The sequence below is a fragment of the Salvia splendens genome, chromosome 7, assembly GCF_004379255.2.
Source record: "Salvia splendens isolate huo1 chromosome 7, SspV2, whole genome shotgun sequence".
NCBI lineage: Eukaryota > Viridiplantae > Streptophyta > Magnoliopsida > Lamiales > Lamiaceae > Salvia > Salvia splendens.
Genome location: NC_056038.1, coordinates 8,943,748 through 8,965,608, shown reverse-complemented (window position 1 = coordinate 8,965,608; position 21,861 = coordinate 8,943,748). Strand labels below are relative to the sequence as shown.

Sequence of the window (21,861 nt, the reverse complement as noted above, 5' to 3'; positions counted from 1 at the left end):
TGAACCGAGAACATTTTATGCTGCAGAATAATCCCCTAATAAAAAAAGAAATTAGTATAATGATATGAATTAGCATAAGGATCATCAACTAATATCTATATCTGTATCAATTGTTTCTTTACTTGTACGTTTCTATATCTATGATCCAACATAGTTCGAGGATTTAATGATGTGAACGTAAATAATCCTTGCTGATAATTGATACGTATTAAATTAATGAAGGACAATACGTTCTAAGCAATAGCCTTGATCTTTTCAATCTAACTTTGGTCAGACCAATATCACCATTTTAATTATTCCCCAAAATAAAAACCAAGTCATCTGCACTGCAGTACCTTGTGTATAACACTGTTTGACCTTGCTCCAATATCATGTATTTTATTCCCAGCAAGAGCGTTAACAAGTCATGTATCTATAACAGCAAGCTTCATGCCTTCATTATTTATCTTTAACTTTTAATCCAAGCTGTCGAAAACTACGTTTTGAATATAAAATATCTGGTGTGGCTGCTCTGACATTGAGATTGAATTTTATAAAACCATACTTGCAATCTATATCTACTGATTCTGAAACTTTCGTTCCTTGTTTGATGTTAACTAGGAATAATATTTTAAGTATCAATACTGTGTTATAAATAGGAGCCAACCAGCACTCTACATATTATTACTCTCATTTACCAACCTTCTTATCTTTAACCACTACCAATCTTCAACATAATGTCATCTGGTTGTAAATGTGGCTCTAACTGTAGCTGTGGCAGCGGCTGCAGGTTTACCTTCTTTTTCCTGCTCTTCTTATGTTTCAATATTTTGATAGCTAATCTTTTATGATTGACAAATTTGCAGCTGTGAGATGTATGTTGAGAAGAGCACAAGCATTGCCACGGTTGAAGGTGTTGCGCCACTCCTCATCATGTATATTTCATCAACCCCTATCTCTCTCTTTTTCATACTAAGAAAGCTTGATTAAATTTGGCATATATGTTTAGGAACGTTGAGGGAGCTGAGAAAAGCGTTGGCGCTGAAGGAGGAAATGGATGCAGGTGTGGATCCAGCTGCTCCTGTGACCCTTGCCGCTGTTGATCAGACGATGGCTCAGGTCCCGCCCCTAAATCTAAAGTGCTATGCAATTATGTGCGTGTGAAGAAATTATATTTCAATAAAATAAGACAGGGATGTCTATGCGGATTCACTTGCTGAATTTGTATGGTCAGTATCTGCTTGTGTATGCAAATTCTGTTGATCGCGTCTATGCCTACCATGGCCTTGTATTCCGTATGTAAAAGAGTCTTGTTGGAGTGTATGCTACAATTCATATCAATACAAATATCCTATATCTGTTTGCGTGTAATCATTCATTCAACCTCCATTCCATAAATCTGTTGCAATTTTCTTATAGTTGAGTTTCATGGAAATCTTGATACATCACATCAGCCTTCTGTTACAGACAGTATGCAGTGATCACCTTGCCTAAAATATGGTTTTACATTCTCAAGCGTTGTAAGACACAAATCTGTATCAGTTATCACAACATTATACACAGTCTAAGCTATTCCCTAAAGTGAATTCAATTCACAAATGCTTGTAATATATACAGAAGATCTAGAACAAAATTCATTCACCAAGACCTCAGCCTCAAGATGGATGAGAGGTCAAGAAAGCATAACCTCCTGTAATAATTCACTGAAAATCATGTCTTCAAAGTCAAGTGCCACGGCCTCGCTCTCCAGCTGGAGGTTCATCCAGCTGCGATCACGAGCCAGGTCATGAGCCACGATACAGTCTAGTGACGGTAACTGCTTCTCCTCAAGCTTCACATTCATCAACGTGCCAATACTCATGCAAAGCTCCTCAATAATGCGGTTCCCCATTGGAAATGGACCAACGTGGCAATTCGATGACAAGGCGTTGGAATAGTACGGAAGTGATATGTCATATACCTCAAGCAAGGCCTCATTCACTGCACCAAACAGCATTTGATGATGCCAACAGCCTCGGAAGTCAGGCCATCCGTCTAACTCATCTTCATCATGAGGCCAGGCAGCTTCTACTTCCTCGAACAATTGGGGGCTGAGTAGCTGGTCCGATGAATGCCATGTCATCTCAGAGCCCTCTCTTGCAATCCCTGATCTATCAAGAAGGTGCCGAAGATAATCCAAGTCACAATTTTTCTTATGAAGGTGTTCATAGATCTCAAGATTTTCTGAGCTTTGCAAATCATCAGTGTAAATTGAAGAATCCAATTCTTGGATTTCAGATCCATGCTCCTTTCCTGATATGGTAGCAGATTTTGAAAAGTTACATTATAATCAGACAATTTGACCTTGAAACAAGAACAAATCAAGAAACTTCAGTTTTAGAAATCAGAATCCATGCAAGTACCTTTGGGAATATGAAGCTCTACAGCTGGAGATTCTTTTTCATGCAAGATAATGTCTGAATCCGATACGAAACTCTGCTCTTGAATCTCGTTAAGGGTAACATCGAAAGAGTCAGAATCCTTCTCCCATAGGAAATCATTTTTGTATTTGTCAGTGCATGTATCATCTCCCTTAATCTCTATATCTGCATCTAGGGGAAAAGCTTCTTCTTCACTATTTTGTAGAACTGCACAGCTATCTTCTGCCACTACAACTAAGTTGGCTCCGGAAAGATTATCATGCAAAACCTCAAAGTTTACATCAGAATAATGAAAATCTGCATTAGAATAAGAGTTTATCCTTTTGAAAGACACTGGAGCATAGCCATATTCACTTGTTATTTTCAAGCTCCGGGAAGAGCTCAACTTGACATCTTTCCCAAAACTATTCTCAAAGAGACGAGCATATCTATCCATGGATTCATTTAAAGACCTTCTGCGGTGCCTGTGAGTGATTCCATCATCTTCACCACTCTTGCCTGTAATCTTTTCCTCTCTATAATCCAAACTTTCAGAAGGCTGTGATTTATTACCAACTTTTTTAGGCTCAAAGACAGAAAGAGATGTTCTGCCACTACTTTCATCACCAGCAAGTTCATCCGACTTATCTTTGTCGTTTCTAGGAACTGACCAAACTTCTTTCTGTTTGCTTTTAAGCTTCAAAGGCTTAAGCTTCCTCCCTGCTGGCAAATCAGCCACTGGGAAGGATCTCGATTTGCTGAATTTCCTCTTCGTGTTCAAACCAAATGCACGGCGTGAGAAATTAGCAATGCTCGGGTCTGAGTCTTTCATATGCTTCAGAAGATACTCCTTGTCCATCTTAAATATCTCAAAAACATCAGGTGAGTTAAGTTGGTCGGCATCTTTAGGGTCGTGGCTGTTACATTCTCCTCCACTGGCAGCTTTAATCTGAGCTGCCTCGGAATGATCCTCAGAGTTATTTGGAAAGAAAATGATCGGAGGATTCCAGTCTTTGTGTATTTTACCAAAGAAATCATCCACAGACTCAAGGTGATGGATAGAGTAAGTTTTCTGCAAGCTTGGTTTGGTGGAGAATCCACCTGTCCTCTTCAAATCCTTATCCTCCACGGGCGTCCCTTCTGTAATTATTGCCTTCAAGCGCGCTCTCAGAGATCGTCTCTTACTACAAGGAGACCTTTTACCAGCCTGATTACCCATACAGATACTTGAAATCAGCTACTCAGACTTCTAGAACCATATATAACTGTAGCAATAACAAGAGATCTTACACGGTGTGGGCTCTCTTTCTCTCTCAGAAGCCTTTCGTGTACAGATGTGTCGGGACTCCACTCACCTGTCCATTGTCAATGTACAAAATCATTAGTATTAATCATTTTCATCAGAAATTGAAACTGTAATAAAGTAGCAAAAGAGAGATGGTTACATTGGTCGTGGGATCGGCCTTGGTGTTTGCGAGGATGGATCATCTTCTTAACACTGGACTGCCATTGATGGTAGTGAAGCACATGTACAAAACCCCACATGCATCCAGCCTGCTTATTCTGTGATTCATCATCCAAATGCTTCCCCATTCTTTCTGATGTTAGCTATTTTTCACCTTTTCAAAGACAATGATCAAATTTAATCAACAATCCCCATTGAACAAAGAGCTCGCAGCTCATACACTTTGCATGAAATCTTGTAACCAACTAATCATGCTTACACACAAAAAAAGGGGTATAGCATGAGAAGAATTTCTACACTTTTTTTAATCTCGGGAATAGAAAAAGGAAATAAAAGAGTGTACTATTACGATTCACAAGAGGTTACATAATTCTTGGCTTGAATCAAGTAATCAATAATTCAATGAAAAGTAGCAAAAACAGAGAGCATATACAGAAAATTAACTGTTCCACCCGATTTACGAAACACAAATTAGAGCCATATGAATCTATTTCATTACTGGAAAAATAGAAGGCACAAATTTAAGATTGAAAACAGAAAACATAAAGGAGAGGAAGAAAACAAGGAAACTGCCGCAAAAAAAAAACGAAACTTGAAACTGATAGAAAGTACTTAGAGCATAAAAGTTAAAATTCTTACCCCTATTCAAATGGAAGCTGCTACATAACAACAGCTACTACTGCAGTGGCGGCAATTTGAGAGTTGTATACGAACACCAGTGTATAATTTTATCTAGGTTGTTGGCATACAATAATAGTACTCCTAGTATGGAGTATAAGAATACTGTATCAATAGAGTTGGATTTGTAGGATGTGATTAGTGGTAAACAAAAATGAAGAAAATATGTAAGAATGTTTTTTTAGGATGATTGAGAAGAAGTCAACTTGTGCCCCCTCTAAGAAAAATAATTTAATTATTTAGTTAGGTACAATGTAATAGGTACGGTACATATACAATTATCTAGTTAGGTAATCGTGTGCTTGGCTTTTAGTTTTGTGCTCTCAAAACAAATACTTTACCCCGAAGATGGGAAGACTATTCAATATTTTTCATCAAAGTTTTCTAACATTAATTTATATATGTATATAGATAATATACATGTGCTAGAATATTGCAAATCCCACTTCACTGTAGTAGATTATACTATGTGGACTATGGTGTAGCATACATATTTAGTTATAAATTATTTACTGCTAATATTTAATTTTAAATGTTCAAATATAATTAAAAGTGAATGAGCTTATGATTAGGTATTTCAGAAAGACTTAGTTGTGCATTTTGTTCAGCAAACTATATTTTCATATATATAGGTTTGTAAATATTTACAAATTTAGGGGAAGTTTGCACTCTATATTTATTAGTAGTAACTTTTTTTTTTTTTTTTGTAACTAACGCATACAAAGCCTGAAAATAAAACAAAACTACCGAATAAGAAACGTCTATTTTATCATGCAATAACCAACTACGGAGTTACATATGGACTATTTTTAACACATGCATTCCTCTATGAAACCTATAAGCATAATGTGACATAAAGTCAGCAGCAAAATTCTCTTCTCTGTGCACATGTTGTACCACCACTGAATCAAAATCCTTTAATAACTCTTGCACCTTGTGCACAATTGCCCGACAACAGATGGATACCTCGAGGGGCCCCATAATCATAGAAACTCCGACAAAACTATCACTCTCTACCTCCAACTTCCGAAAACCCAAATTTTAGCGACGTGTAACCCATAATACATACACCAAATTTCTGCAGTCAAAATGGAACAAACCCCAATATTGGTAACAAATCCACCTTTCCAACTTCCTGTAGCGTCGCGGAATAGTCCACCCCCAGAAGCACAACTCGAGCTCCCTTCCAAAGACGCATCTGTATTTAATTTGATAGAATCAAGTGAAGGGGGCACCAACGTACCAATATTGACTTTCTATTTACTCCAACTCCTATACACTCTACTGATCTAACTTCTTCCACACTCCAGACCATGGTCATAATCCGTGCCATAACACTTATTAGACTCAATTTGTCCCCTTAAAAATGAAGTCGCATCTGTTCTTCCAAATTTGCCAACATCCAACGCCAAATAATGTGCACCACCTAATACCATTACTCAACAAAAGCTTAGAGCTTATATTTCTAATAATCCATTCTGCCAGACTTAGACTACTATAAAAAAAATCATCAATCTCACCATATCTTAGCAAGCCTTCCCATGTCTGTCTCGCAATAAGACAATCGCGTAGCATATATAATCCACTTTCTGAGTCATGACCACACATGCTACATACTGCCGAAGTAGATAACTGTCGTCTAGCTCTCTCCTCATTAACCAAAACACCATTATTGAGCAACAAAAAAAAAACATTTTTATTCGTTGAGGACCATACCAGCTCCAAACTCTCCACCATGGCAGGAAAACCGTCAGGCTCTGGTCCTCTCTTAGTCCATCATATACCGATTGAATAGAAAAAACTCCAGACGACGATGGGCCCCAAACAACAACATCATCCCCTGTGACTCCTCTGGTGGCATAATAGCAACTATGATTTCGACAACGTCTCTTGGCACTAAATGTTGAAATTTAGACCAATTCCAAGCTGAGTTTTCAACAAAAAAATCTACTGTCTTGTAAAGTAGATGCTCGGGGATAAGTTGAATAGATGATTCAGACAACGGTCCACTTAACATTGGGACCCATCGATGATTCCAAAATTGGACCCTCTTCCCTGTCCCCAATGTCCATACCAAGTTCCTCTGCATTAACGTCCAAGAGCTGCAAACAAGCCTCCAAAAAGGCGTGCAAGAGGTATTGATATACAGATCAAAACCCAATGAAGGCTCAAACTTGTACTTTGCACATAACAATCTACCCCAAAATGACTCTGATTTTTTTAATTATTTCCCAACAAGACTTCATGCCAAAAGCAACATTGACTAAGTGTAAGTCTCGGAACCCCAGGCTGTCTTTCTCTTTTGGTCGTTTAATCTTACTCCATGCTACTTTACTCAAACATTTGGTTGCCAGATTGCTCCCCACACAAAGCCTCAAATAGCCTTTTCCATATCTTCACATGTGCTCAAAGGGATACTGGATGTCCGCATCGCGTATAGTGGCATAGAGTTTAGCACAACTTGAGCCAAAGTAATTCTTCCTGCGAAAGATATCTGATTCGAGCTCCAAGCTCCAGCTTGCTATCTTCTCCTTCATCCTATCCAAGATATAGGTATAAGTACCTTTGCCTATCCTCTGATACAGAAGTAGCACATCCAAATACCGGCCTAAGTTGTCCACCACCCGCATACCTGACGCTTCTTTAATTTATCGACGCTCCTCCGTGCAAACATTTTTAGACAAGAGCAGTGAGGTCTTCATAATGCTAACTTTCATGCCCGAGCTAGTACAAACTCTTCCAAGACATTCGAAAAAGCTTCAGCAGTCTGAAGATCCGCTTGCCCAAATAGCAAAAGATCGTCTGCAAAGAAGAGATGAGTAAAAGGAAACCCATTCTTGCACAAACAAAATAGTTTCCATTCTCCCTCCCGAACTGCATGCTTGATACCATGATCCAACCATTCCATGCATAAAACAAACAAATATGGAGAAAGCGGGCATCCTTGGCGTAATCCTCTAGATGGTGTAAATTCCCCAGTTAAACTCCCATTCCAAAGAACTTGCATTGAACTTGTCGAAACACACGTCATAATCACGTCCAAAAGTGCAGCCGGTAACTTTGCTTCGTTTAGAGTATCAAATAAAAAAGCCCAAGTAGCCCGGTCATACGCCTTCTCTAAATCCACTTTCAAAGCCATAATGCCTTTTTTACCAGTCTTCCTCTGCATAGAATGAACTGCCTCTTGTGCGATAACAACATTATTCGTAATGTGTCTACCAGCCACAAAACTAGTTTGGGTGGGTCCAATAATAAAAGGTATCAGCTGCTTTAATCTGTTTGCAATAGCTTTTGTAACCAGCTTATAGATCACGCTGCACAAAGTTATAGGACGAAATTGACATGTTCTTAGGTGCATCTACCTTAGGAATTAAGCAAAGCATGGTCCTATTCATTCTTCTATCCAGCACACCACCCGTCAGAATGCCAAGGACCTCAGCACATATATCTTCTCCCACCACATCCCAGTGTCGTTGATAGAAAACTGCTTGAATCCCATCCACTCCTGGCGCTTTCCAAGGTTTCATAGCAAATAAATCTTTCTTGATCTCAGCATAATTAAATGGTTGACCAATCACTTCAACAATTCTAAAATCAACCACTGGAAAACCGTCTTTGTGAGAATAAAGAGGTCTATGCAGCTCATCTTCTCGATAAAGACCTTCATAAAAGGAAATAGCTATCCTCTGAAGCAAGCTCGACTCACTCACCCACTTACCGGAACCATTCTATAACATTTCAATTCTACTTTTCTTACGTCGTCGGATTGTTCGCTTATGAAAGAAGGACGTATTGCGATCTCCTAACTGGATCCAATCACTCCGGGATTTCTGGTGCCATAAGGACTCCTCTTGTTGTAGCACCAAGTCCAAATCTCGTTCCAACTCTACCTCTAGAGCCAAAAGTCTATGTAATCCACGAAACTCCAAGATCTTCTGCACCCCAGCAAGTCTAGAGAGAAGTCTATTTTTCTGACGGAATATGTTGCCAAAAACCTCTTTATTCCATACTTGGATTTTTTCCGTGAAAGCTTGAATGGAGTCCATAAAACCCTGATTGCGAATCTAAGAGGCACCTACAAACTCATTATATTGAGCATGAGACATCCATGCTCTAATGAATCGAAAAGGTCTTGAATGTGTTATTGAGTTAAAACTGAAAGATTCAATAAAAGAGGCCGGTGATAACTATGCTTTTGACTATTATGATAACTATCCTGATAGAAATCCATGGGTTCCATCCTAAAACCAATTGGTGATAGGAGGAGGGGCCCATGAGACTTATATACTAGTTTCAGTTTTTTCTTGACACCGATGTGGGACAGTTATATGTTATATTTTTAGTTTCAATTGCCAACACCCTCCCTCAAACCCTTCAAGGTGAACCTTGGAGGGGTTGGACTTTTTTTCTAATCGATTGGACAATCGGCCCAATTTTTTTCGATATTTTAGCCCAGTTATACTGCCGGGTCAGTCATTTTTTTCGGTTTCAGCCCAGATATACTGCTGGGTCAGTTAAATATGACCCACAGTCGGTGACCCGCTCTGATACCATGATAGAAATCCATGGGTTCCATCCTAAAACCAATTGGTGATAGGAGGAGGGGCCCATGAGACTTATATACTAGTTTCAGTTTTTTCTTGACACCGATGTGAGACAGTTATATGTTATATTTTTAGTTTCAATTGCCAACATATCCTAATAGGCTTTTGACTTGATAAAAACTATTCTGATATTAACTGTAGTGCCGTTATCCTAATTAATAGTATAGACTTATTTAGACAACAGAAATTTACCAACAACGAAATAATATCACTGTTATTTGATGTATAAACTAAAAGAATCATAATTTCTAATTTTTTATAAAGAAAGCAATTTACTTAATAAAATGCTTCATCATATCAATATACCGTTGAGAAAATGTAAGTAGTACTAATTAATAATGCTGCGTGATTAAGAAAAAAGCTAACCAAATACAGCCTTATTATTTAAGTTTTGTATCGCTTGCCAACCAAAATTGACTGACTGTGACATAGGTTTGTATTTTGTAACATAGGTTTGTAATTAAGTCTTGAATATGATTTAAATTAAAGAAGTTATAACAAAAGAGACATATGTTTGTAACAAAGGTGTGATAAAGACAACATAGTTATCTTGATATATTAGTCATCATAATCATTCCGTTTCAAAGTTGCGTGGTTTAAAGTTTACTCATATATTGGTCTAAACTTTCAACTTCTAGACCATGTAAACCCTTTTACCAATTCATATCCCCCTTTGACCATTATCTTTATTCCCAAGTCTTTTGTAGAATTCTCAATTATGATATGCCTTCGTCAAATATTAAGAGTATATTTGTACAACATTCTTTATTTGTCTTCTAATTCTTCTTTATCTAGATTTTACATTTATGTGAACTTTTTTTGCCACTTAGTCGAAGAAGAAGGTATCTATCTACCTAACACGAATTTTATGTGAGCTTCACACTTAAAAGTTGACAAGAACTTGAGGAGTCTTGATTCGTAATGAAAACATAACACCACATAGTAATTTCCAATGTTTCAAAATTCAAAATATTTGTTGAATACTTTGACTCGTGACACAATATTAGATCATACGGAGGAGTACTCCCTCCGTTCCATAATAGTGGAGATGTTTCTTTTCGGCACGCGATTTTATAAAAATTATATTAAGTGAGTTAAGTAAATAGAGAATAAAGTAGAAAATGAAAAAGACAGAGAAATGAAGAGAGAATAAAGTAAGGAGAGTAAAGTAACTGAGAAGAAATGTGTTGACTTTTATTAAAAATGGAAATGACTCCACTACCGTGGAATGTACCAAAATGACAAAATGACTTCACTACTATGGAACGGAAGGAGTATATACTAGTAGTAGTTAAAAATTAACCTTTTGCAGAATTTGTGATACAAATCTAGCTAATACTGTTAACGGTAGTATGAAATTACATAAATATGAATTACGTGCATATTATCGACTTATTAGCCTTTAACCTCATTTTTTATTTATGTATTTGAATTTTCTTTCTATTGTTTTTAAAATTTGAATTAAAGTATGCACTAATTACATTTATGGTTCCAAAAAAGTAAAAAAAATTATACACAAATCATAAATATATGACCCCAATATTATGCACTTTCCATGTACTATATATGCATCTATATATTTTAATTAAATGCATAAATAAACCTATTTTTTTCAAATAAACTAGTTTTTGGTTATACAAAATTTGGTCACATAGATTTCGGTTCCTTTCACATATTTAAAATTTCAAATATATTACTCCATTTAGGAAACTAAATTGATTAATTTTCAAATTAATAAAAATAATTCAAAATTAATAATTAAATCTTGATACTATAAAAAATCAATTATGTAAGGTAATTAAATCAATTTCGGAAGTTATAGAGATAGATTTGATTTTCGTAATTAATTACTTATATTTAAAATATATGGAAAACTGAAAATCATAAAATGGGCTTACAAAACTAATTTCTTGGGTATCGAAAGTGGTCTTATATCTGAAAGGCCCATCTACGAAAGCTGGGCTTCTTTCTTTATTTTTCCTATACATCCAACCCATGCACCACCACCATAAAATGTTTTTCTTTAGAACCTTTTTTCATTTAATCATGCTTGATTATCAAATAAATAGCAATCCTGTAATAAAGCAATGTCTAAACAAAAAAATCATTAAAGAAAATTTTAATGCAACTAACTATGCTAATTTGTGCTTCTAAATATACCAAACGCTTCAAAAAATGTCTTTAGTGTTAGTGCTCCAACTAAAATTAGAGAACGCAAATGGAAGCGTCCTAAACAAATAAAAATTAATTTAATTTATCCTTATACTTGTTTAAATCCGAATTCAACATTAGTATTTCTCACGGTTATAGTAATTTTTATCATTTCTCAAAAGACCTTATACTAATGTATAGTCGGGAATCAATTATATATAATGTATTTCTTGCAATTTTACTTGTTCACTAATATGTGATATGTTATGTTTGCAGTCCACGTATATAAATATGTTGATACGTGCATATCCATTTGAAAATCCTCATATCTTTATTAATTAGTTATTTTGATTTACCGTATCTTTATGATATCTCTTTTCTTGCTCATTAAGTTAGTATTAGTATTATAAATAGGGCTATTGTGATTCTCTTCCATCAATCAATGAATATATGAATTTACGTTACTTTCTGTTTTATTTTACGCACTTTGTTTAAGCTTGAGTTGTCGACGGGATTCCGCCTCCCGGGACTTCTCTTTTATCTTGTTTATCGTCTCCGGCAACGTGATAAGGGAAATACCCTTATCAACTGGTGCTTTCATCTCGTTCTCATCCTCCAATCTTCGTTCATGGACGAAGTCTATCTCGGAATGGGGAGAATGGAGTCCTTGTTCAGGCCGTGCACCACAATAGCGACGCACGCCCCGGGGAATTCAACAGCCGCAATGCTGGAGAATATTCTCACTAGGTTCGCCCGACTCGAGACCCGATTGATTGAGCATGAGCGTAGGGCAGCAGGCACGCTCCCTCCACTCCGGCCCGAACCTGATCCACCAGACGCAGCCACGCTGTACATCGCCGCACAACCTTGGCAGCTTGATTGCACGGTGTTTTCTCCACCGATTAACCACCACTCAGCAATGTCGTTGCCCGCTGCTGTTCCGCAGCAACCACAGCTCCGTGAATCTTCTTTTTGGTTTGATATGCCACAACAAAACGTCCCGAGCTCAACCCCGACTTTTATAGCCTCGACAATTTCCCCGAAAGCGACAACAGAAAGCCAAAACTGCCACGGACAGCCAGTTGCTGTGCTGCAGCCTCTGCTCCATCCGACGAGTCTTTGCCACTCAACCATAGTGTCGATGGCCGCTGATACTACAATTCCGCCACCAGTCTACTTTGTATTGAATGAAGAAGAAAAAGAAGAAGAATATCTTGTTACAAAGGTTATTGGTGAGCCTCAGGATGATGCAGAGGCGGTGGTTGAAACATGCGCCAAAACTGACAAAACACCAAAGAAGTCTTGTGATGTTTTTGTAATGCATCTCATGGACGAGGAGGAAAAACTCTTTTCTGGATCCAAGGAAGACCGCCGGGTTTCTGGATGGGTTGCTCAAGAAGAAGAAGAGAAGTTGATATTGCAGAAGAGACCACTTCTGAAAATAATGGTGGTGATAATGGCAAAATGTGGTTTAAAAGAGAACCACAAGTTCCAAAAAAATGGCGTTGGTGACCGGTTGCAGCATGATCTATATGTTTCCTACCACTATACATTTGATCCAGGAGGGGATACCTCGCCAGAGCTTTTGTTGGCCACATTCTTCGATTTGTCGTGGTTTCCACCTTGAGGACAAGGTGGATTTTAACCGTGGGGGAGTTGATACGTGCATATCCATTTGAAGATCCTCATATCTTTATTAATTAGTTATTTTGATTTACCGTATCTTTATGATATCTCTTTTCTTGCTCATTAAGTTAGTATTAGTATTATAAATAGGGCTATTGTGATTCTCTTCCATCAATCAATGAATATATGAATTTACGTTACTTTCTGTTTTATTTTACGCACTTTGTTTAAGCTTGAGTTGTCGACGGGATTCCGCCTCCCGGGACTTCTCTTTTATCTTGTTTATCGTCTCCGGCAACGTGATAAGGGAAATACCCTTATCAACTGGTGCTTTCATCTCGTTCTCATCCTCCAATCTTCGTTCATGGACGAAGTCTATCTCGGAATGGGGAGAATGGAGTCCTTGTTCAGGCCGTGCACCACAATAGCGACGCACGCCCCGGGGAATTCAACAGCCGCAATGCTGGAGAATATTCTCACTAGGTTCGCCCGACTCGAGACCCGATTGATTGAGCATGAGCGTAGGGCAGCAGGCACGCTCCCTCCACTCCGGCCCGAACCTGATCCACCAGACGCAGCCACGCTGTACATCGCCGCACAACCTTGGCAGCTTGATTGCACGGTGTTTTCTCCACCGATTAACCACCACTCAGCAATGTCGTTGCCCGCTGCTGTTCCGCAGCAACCACAGCTCCGTGAATCTTCTTTTTGGTTTGATATGCCACAACAAAACGTCCCGAGCTCAACCCCGACTTTTATAGCCTCGACAATTTCCCCGAAAGCGACAACAGAAAGCCAAAACTGCCACGGACAGCCAGTTGCTGTGCTGCAGCCTCTGCTCCATCCGACGAGTCTTTGCCACTCAACCATAGTGTCGATGGCCGCTGATACTACAATTCCGCCACCAGTCTACTTTGTATTGAATGAAGAAGAAAAAGAAGAAGAATATCTTGTTACAAAGGTTATTGGTGAGCCTCAGGATGATGCAGAGGCGGTGGTTGAAACATGCGCCAAAACTGACAAAACACCAAAGAAGTCTTGTGATGTTTTTGTAATGCATCTCATGGACGGGGAGGAAAAACTCTTTTCTGGATCCAAGGAAGACCGCCGGGTTTCTGGATGGGTTGCTCAAGAAGAAGAAGAGAAGTTGATATTGCAGAAGAGACCACTTCTGAAAATAATGGTGGTGATAATGGCAAAATGTGGTTTAAAAGAGAACCACAAGTTCCAAAAAAATGGCGTTGGTGACCGGTTGCAGCATGATCTATATGTTTCCTACCACTATACATTTGATCCAGGAGGGGATACCTCGCCAGAGCTTTTGTTGGCCACATTCTTCGATTTGTCGTGGTTTCCACCTTGAGGACAAGGTGGATTTTAACCGTGGGGGAGTTGATACGTGCATATCCATTTGAAGATCCTCATATCTTTATTAATTAGTTATTTTGATTTACCGTATCTTTATGATATCTCTTTTCTTGCTCATTAAGTTAGTATTAGTATTATAAATAGGGCTATTGTGATTCTCTTCCATCAATCAATGAATATATGAATTTACGTTACTTTCTGTTTTATTTTACGCACTTTGTTTAAGCTTGAGTTGTCGACGGGATTCCGCCTCCCGGGACTTCTCTTTTATCTTGTTTATCGTCTCCGGCAACGTGATAAGGGAAATACCCTTATCATATGTCGATCGAGCTTAAACTAAAAATCAAACATGCAATACATTATTAAATTTATTATTTTGTTTGGATGGAAATTGGAATCATGGAAGAAGGGAGAAGGTATTTACCGGTTTGCAAGGGAATGTCTCTTTCATGAATAATGATTTAACCTGAAATAGCAACGCGGCTTCCAATTGTTGCCCGGAATTTCCCTTGATTCAAAGCTTTGACATTTGCAGACTCTCTTCCCCTTTTTTTCAACAATACAACAAATTTTCCTCAGCTTTTCTTTAGGGGTGACTAAACACGTAATCCACGGGTACCCGCACTCCATAAATCAGGTACATTACGCTTTATTTATTATCGTGTTATAGTTTAAAGGGAAAAAAATGTACAATTTTAATTATGAAAAGTAAATTCCAACTAAAGAAAGCAAACACATTTGATACTTTTATCAGAGAAACAAAAAACAATAACATAGAAACCAAATTTAATATCCATAGTGATGACTATATATTAGTAAGTGAATGGTGGATACTACACAAAAAATTGTTATTGACATCATCCATATATATATATTTAGTGGCCTTATTTATAAATTATTGATGGTCGGTTTTCACATATCCCTACCATTGATATTGCCAATCTATATGGTGTATCCAAAGGCAAAAGAAATATTTTATGTTGCTATACGACACTACAAAGTTGTGTCTTTTCATGATCGTGGGGAGAAAAAAAATAACATGAACTTTCAAATCTTCTGGTGTCATATTGGGTATAATTTTGCTTAGTGAGTGCATCACTTAGACTACTTTATTTGGGTTACAAAGTTACTTTATGGTTGATTATTTTAGTATAATTGGATTAATTTGATTGATCAATATTGTTATAATGAGACATCATACAAGTTTGGAAAGTGCGGAGTGCACGCTTGTTTGAATTCATTTTGCTTAGTGAGTGTGGAGTGCACTCTTGTTTGAATTCATTATGATTAGACGGGGATTCGGGGGCAGCGCCCCCGAGTAGCGGGGTCCAAGGGGCAGAGCCCCTGGCTGGGGTCGAGCTGTATAGAAAATTCGCTCGGAAATATGATTTCTGATAGTCGAACGACTAATTTGCAATTTTCGAAACCCTTTAGAAAAATAGTTAAAATCGGTTAAGAAACGAAGAGACGCAACGTTTCATGAAAAGACGAGACGTTTCGTTTCAGGCCTCTTCTTATTGATCATTTTCGGTTCAAAGTTGTGATCGCATAATTAACATACGAAACTTCTAAACCTGAATTGTATCCGATCAAATATTGGTAGAACCACCAAATTGATTTGATCTGAAAGTGTTTCACGCGTTTCAGGATATCCTATTGTTCACATATGAGTAAATCTCCCTAACAAAGATCAAATCAATTTTTTTGAAAATGTCGAACAAGGAAACAGCGAAGAAAGCAACGAAAGGTTTCGCGAAGTTGGACAAGTTTGCTGGCCAGGATTTCAGACGTTGGCAAAAGAAGATGCATTTCATGTAGACAAATCTGAAGGTCGTGTATGTTCTGAGTACTCCCATGCCCGAGGCTGTTGAAAATGAAACTCTGGAACAAACAAGGAGGCGGATGAAGTGGGAGAACGACGACTACATATGTCGTGGTCACATCTTAAACGGGTATGTTTGATTCCTTATTTGATGTGTATCAAAACGTAGAATCTGCTAAAGAGTTGTGGGATTCCCTCGAAGCCAAATATATGGCAGAAGATGCCTCTAGCAAGAAATTTCTTGTTGGAAATTTTATTAACTATAAAATGGTAGATTCGAGGACTGTCATGGAACAATACAACGAATTGTTAAGGATATTGGGACAGTTTTCCCAATATGATATGAAAATGGATTAATCCATTTCTATTTCTAGCATTATCGATAAACTGCCACCCTCCTGGACAGATTTTAAAAATAATCTGAAACATAAGAATGAGGAGTTGAATCTGGTCGAACTTGGAAGTGACTTCCAAATCGAACAGTCCATACGTGATATGGAAAAATGCTTTGTCGGTAATGGTAAAACAATGGTTGGTTCTTCTGTGAACATGGTGGAAGAGGGTGAATCCTCCAAGGCTGGTAAAGAGAAACGTACATTTCATGGGAAACGAAAGTTTCAAGGAAACAACAATAAGGCTGGGAATAAGAAGCCTAAACTGATGTGCTGGAAGTGCGGTAAATCCAGGCACTTCAAGAGGGATTGCAAGTCTGGAAATGGTGGAAGTAAAGGAAAGAACGAGGCTGGTACAAGTGGATCCAAGGATCCGGGAAAACAATCAGGTTCGTTTTCTGTACCTAATGATCATTCTATTGAGAATTATTATGCATCAATAATTTCTTAAGCACTTTATGTGCACGATGATGATCGCTCATGGTGGGTTGATTCGGGTGCAACATGTCATGTGTGCAAGGATCGTCAATGGTTCAAAGATTTCAAACCAATTGAAGATGGATCTTCATTAAAGATGGGCAATGTTGCAACTGAACCAATCAAAGGAATAGGAAATGTTAGCCTAGTATTTACTTTTGGAAACTCTTTAGTTTTAGAAAATGTTGTGTATGTGCCTGGAATTCGTAAAAACTTAGTATCTGGTATTGTATTAAATAATTGTGGATATAAACAAGTTTTAGAAAGTGACAAATACATTCTGTCAAGACATGGTACTTTTATTGGATTCGGTTATCTTTGTGGTATGTTTAAGTTGAATCTAGATATTTCTTTTGTTGAAAATTATGTTTGCATGACTTCTACTAGTTCTAGTAATCATGTTAGCAAATCAGAATTATGGCATGCTAGATTAGGTCATGTACATTATATCCACAAGTAGATATAATGGAAGATTGAGTCGATATACTCACAATCCAAGTTTAATCCATTGGCAATCAATGAATTGAGTATTTAAATACTTAAAAGGAACCATGGATTATAGTTTATCGTATTCTGGATTTCCTTCTGTTCTTGAAGGTTATTCGGATGCAAGTTGGATTACCAATATGGAAGATCATTCTTCCACAAGTGGTTGGGTATTCCGTCTTGGAGGTGGTGCTATATGTTGGGTATCAAATAAACAAACTTGTATCACTAATTCAACAATGGAATCTGGGTTTGTGGCATTAGCAGCCGCTGGTAAAGAGGCTGAATGGCTAAGAAATTTAATTTATGAAATTCCATTGTGGCCTAAACCGATATCACCTATATCTATCAGATGTGATAATGCAGCTACCTTGGCAAGGCATATAGTCAAGTGTATAATGGAAAGTCAAGACACTTAGGTGTTAGACATAGCATGATTCGTGAACTTATTACGGATGGAGTGATATCTGTGGAGTTTGTGAGAACTCATAACAATTTAGCCGATCATTTAACCAAAGGGTTAAGTATTGATCTTGTGCACAAGTCGGCTATAGGGATGGGATTAAAGTCCACTATAAATCTCTGATATTAGGATACCCAATTCCCATTTAGTATGATACTAGATGTTGAATTCAATGTGGAAGACTTAATGTTTAAAGATTGGAACACATTGAAGAATCATCTCAATGTATGCGTTCAGACCTACAAGTTAAAGAGGTTGAATGTAAATATTCTTAATAGTTCTTTTGAAAAATTGCATATGTAGGTGCAAGAATAAAAGAACTACCTATATAAGCATGAAGATTAGCCGCTTCAAGAAACTAGGACTTGGTTTCGACATGTTTATGAAGGATAAAGACATAGGCTAGTAAATATAGTGTCAAGATAGAATATATTCGTATGTAACCTTTTGTGTACATTATCTTCATGTATTCAATGTGAGTTCCCATAGTTCAATCCATAGAGACACCCTGGGTATTCGAATGTATGGAATGTGTAATGTACTAAGGTGCAATTCAATCATTACGATATTTCATTTATGCAAAAGTTTGAATTTTGAGATGACTTGTTTTAGTTAATCAAGGATTGCACTAAAATATGGGAGGATTGTTGGTTATTTTAGTGTAATTGGATTAACTTGATTGATCAATATTGTTATAATGAGACATCATACAAGTTTGGAAAGTGCGGAGTGCGCGTTTATTTGAATTCATTATGATTAGACGAGGGTTCGGGTGCAGCGCCCCCGAGTAGCAGGGTCCAAGGGGCAGAGCCCCTGGCTGGGGTCGAGCTGTATAGAAATTGATTGTTGCTGCTGCTAAGTAAAAGTAAACTCTTAGGTCCAGAGGATTCACTAGAGCACAGGGTCTAGGAGATCATGAACTCTCAGAATTCAGTCGTTGTCACAGCAATCCCACTTCAAAACCTCAACCCTCTATACTATTGGCTAGTATAGGAAAGTCGGGATCGAATCCACGAGGACGGAAGGGTTTCGGATGCATTAAGAGAACTTGGGAGGGTTTGGCTGCTGCCACGCAACAAGAGGGTAGAGTTTTACTACTAGACCTGGGAAATTAAAACTAATATATTCTATCTACTGGATCCAGAGAACTGAAGGTGCTTCAAATATAATTGCAATCATGATTTGAAACTGAAAATTAACTTTAAATCATTCACCAAATTTCTTGGGTCAAGCAACATAAGTTTCCTAAAATAGCTAGACAACATAACAGATTTCCCTAAATAACTACCGACAGAAAAAGCTGCAACTAACAAACTAAAGCAGATATGATTCTAACTACCGATTATCTTCATCTTCTTCATCAAACAAACATGAACTAGAACGAAACAGAGCATAAAAACAGAGCATACTTCAAATCGAACATTAGACGAGATGATTAAGCTAAACATCACCAGATCTAATCTACCAGGTCAAGCAAATCAACAATAACAGAAAATTCCATGTAGATCCAAAAGTATGTGCTCAGATTTAAATATTAAAGGGGAAATCTACACTAGATCCATCAGATTCAACACCAACAAAACCAGATCTACAACTTCCAACTCCCGATTCAACTCCGAATCAAGCCAACAACCATAAATCAACTCAGATCTCTCCGATCTCAACTTCAAACGAACATTCAATTGCGAGAAGCATCCAAATCAGTAAAGTAAACACGGAACATCACAAATCAGAGTGAAAGCGAGAAATAGAACTAGATTAACCATAAAAACGTCGAAGTTAGTCACAAAACAGTCGCCGAACTTCCGGCAAGGAAGTCGGTGAGAGAAAGTTCGTGCGGACAAAGTAAATGATAGTTTCTTCGCCCTTATCAGGACGGTGTTACACTTCCAACAGTACAAACACACCACGCTACACTACCCCGAATCGCCCATGAAACCAAATGCGTGAGCTAAGTGAGTGAAGATGAAGAGAGAGCCGAAAACGGCTAAAAAACTTTCTAACTAAAAAGAGAGTTGCTTCTTCAATATTTTTCCTCGTATTTATAGGCGTGGCTCCAATCCCTAGGGCAACGGTCTTTGCGATTTGACGTTTGTGCCCCTGGGGATTTCGCTCATTTTCTTCCCCTTTTTGCTCATTTTTCCTCTACCCTGGTAATTGATACTTGTTCATGGGTCTGGCAGATAATTCACGCACCTGGACTTATAAATACGCGTTAGCACCGTAGGAAACACAAAATTTATACCCAAAATAGATGCATGAAACGAGCTTTATCATGAGTCCATGCACTGTTGGTTAGTTGGACTTGTCTCTGATACTCCACGATCTCATCGTGCGATAAATTGTTGCTAATTAAGTTGGATGTTATTCTATTGGGGAGGAGTATGTTGCTTATTTGTATCCTTGTTGCACATTTCCAGTGTCTCAACGTCCTGAATAAGGTTATGGGAGTACTATATATAAGAGCATCCGCAGTGGTGCGGATGTCCCGGCGGACATCCCAAAAACACCTCCTGTCACGTCATACGGACATCCCACTGCACAGTGGCGGACATCCCCAAGGACATCCCGACGGACTTCCCACATTAATAAAAATTCACAAATTAAATAATTTACGGATTTAAACAATTTACGGAATTAAAAATTCAAAACGAATACGGAATAAAATTTTCATTAATTAAAAAGAAAAAAGAAAAGTACATTACACCAAAAAAAATACATTTTAATAATTAAAAACTCCATCAACGACGACCCCTCCGCTGCCATACTTCTTCAATTATATCATTCTGGAGTCGAACATGAGCTTGTTTTTGGCGCATGTCGGCGAATGCACGGACTCGATCGACATCGTCATGGGGTATCCCCATGCGTACATTGCCAGTGGCCACGCCGTGGCTTGGACCAACATCATCAGCATCATCATTGGCCCAATCAGTCAGCGCTGGACCTTCATCTTCGACAATCATGTTGTGCATGATAATACATGCGTACATGATGTCGGCGATGCTATCAACATACCACAACCGTGATGGACCCTTCACTGCCGCCCATCGAGACTGGAGCACACCAAATTCCCGTTCCACATCCTTGTGAGCTGCTTCCTGACGTTGCGCAAAGTATATCTTCTTTTCATTCGTTGGGCATCTGATTGTCTTCACAAAGACAGGCCACACCGGGTATATCCCATCTGCCAAATAATAGCCCATACTGTGCTGGTTGCCGTTGGCGACGAAATTGACGGTCGGACCGACGCCCATGCACTGGTCGTTGAAAAGGGGCGACGACTGGAGGACGTTGATGTCGTTGTTAGACCCGGCTACTCCAAAATAGGCATGCCAAATCCACAGTCGGTAGTCAGCTACCGCTTCAAGGATCATCGTGGGATTCTTGGCCTTGAAACCAGTAGTGTACATCTCTTTCCAGGCAGCGGGGCAGTTCTTCTATTCCCAGTGCACACAATCTATGTTGCCTAACATTCTCGGAAACCCGTACTGATTCCCGTGCATATCCAGCAGAGCCTGACAATCTTCGGGGGTAGGCTTCCGAAGATACCTATCCCCGAATATCTCCCTAACGCACTGACAAAAATACTTCAGGCACTCGCGGGCAGTTGTCTCGCCGATGTGGAAGTACTCGTCGAACATGTCGGCCGCGCTCCGTATGCCAACTGCCTGATTGCGGCAGTGCACTTCTGAATCGGCGTGTGGCCGGGTTTACCAGCCGTATCCTCCCGCACCCTGAAATACCCGTATCGACGCTCTAAAGTGCCCGCGATATGCAGAAAGAGCGGACGATGCATCCTAAAACGTCGCCGGAACATGTTCTCCCCATATCGTGGCTGCGGAGCGAAATAATCCTCGTACAACGACGGTGTGCAGTGAGGTGGTCCCGGGGTACTATAGATCGACGATGGATGGGTCGAGGTACCGTCGGCTCCAAGGCCGCTTGTTC

At 38.7% G+C, this 21,861-nt stretch overlaps 1 protein-coding gene across 3 annotated transcripts; it reads right to left on the bottom strand.

Moving 5' to 3' along the window:
* Positions 1-1,368: 1,368 nt before the first annotated feature.
* LOC121740811 (protein TRM32-like) lies at positions 1,369-4,669 on the bottom strand. Of its 3 annotated transcripts, none has more exons than XM_042133440.1 (5): positions 4,483-4,669; positions 3,824-3,997; positions 3,669-3,733; positions 2,382-3,585; positions 1,369-2,271 (listed from the first exon to the last, which is right to left on the bottom strand). In XM_042133440.1, exons 2-5 carry the CDS (start codon positions 3,969-3,971, stop codon positions 1,652-1,654), a joined length of 2,037 nt encoding a protein of 678 aa, XP_041989374.1. In that variant the 5' UTR covers positions 3,972-3,997; positions 4,483-4,669; the 3' UTR covers positions 1,369-1,651. The 3 variants fall into 3 exon arrangements, with proteins under 3 accessions (XP_041989374.1, XP_041989375.1, XP_041989373.1); XM_042133441.1 differs by lacking the exon at positions 4,483-4,669 and adding an exon at positions 4,288-4,447; XM_042133439.1 differs by lacking the exon at positions 4,483-4,669 and having other exon boundaries at positions 3,824-4,447.
* Between the last annotated feature and the right edge of the window lie 17,192 nt (positions 4,670-21,861).

Bases quoted from the DNA above. Each gene is read 5' to 3' on its own strand.
- LOC121740811 (XM_042133440.1), bottom strand. From the start codon at position 3,971: ATGGGGAAGCATTTGGATGATGAATCACAGAATAAGCAGGCTGGATGC. The intron at 3,734-3,823 runs GTAACCATCTCT...GACAATGGACAG, and splicing joins AGGCCGATCCCACGACCAAT to GTGAGTGGAGTCCCGACACA. The intron at 2,272-2,381 runs GTACTTGCATGG...CTACCATATCAG, and splicing joins AGAGCTTCATATTCCCAAAG to GAAAGGAGCATGGATCTGAA.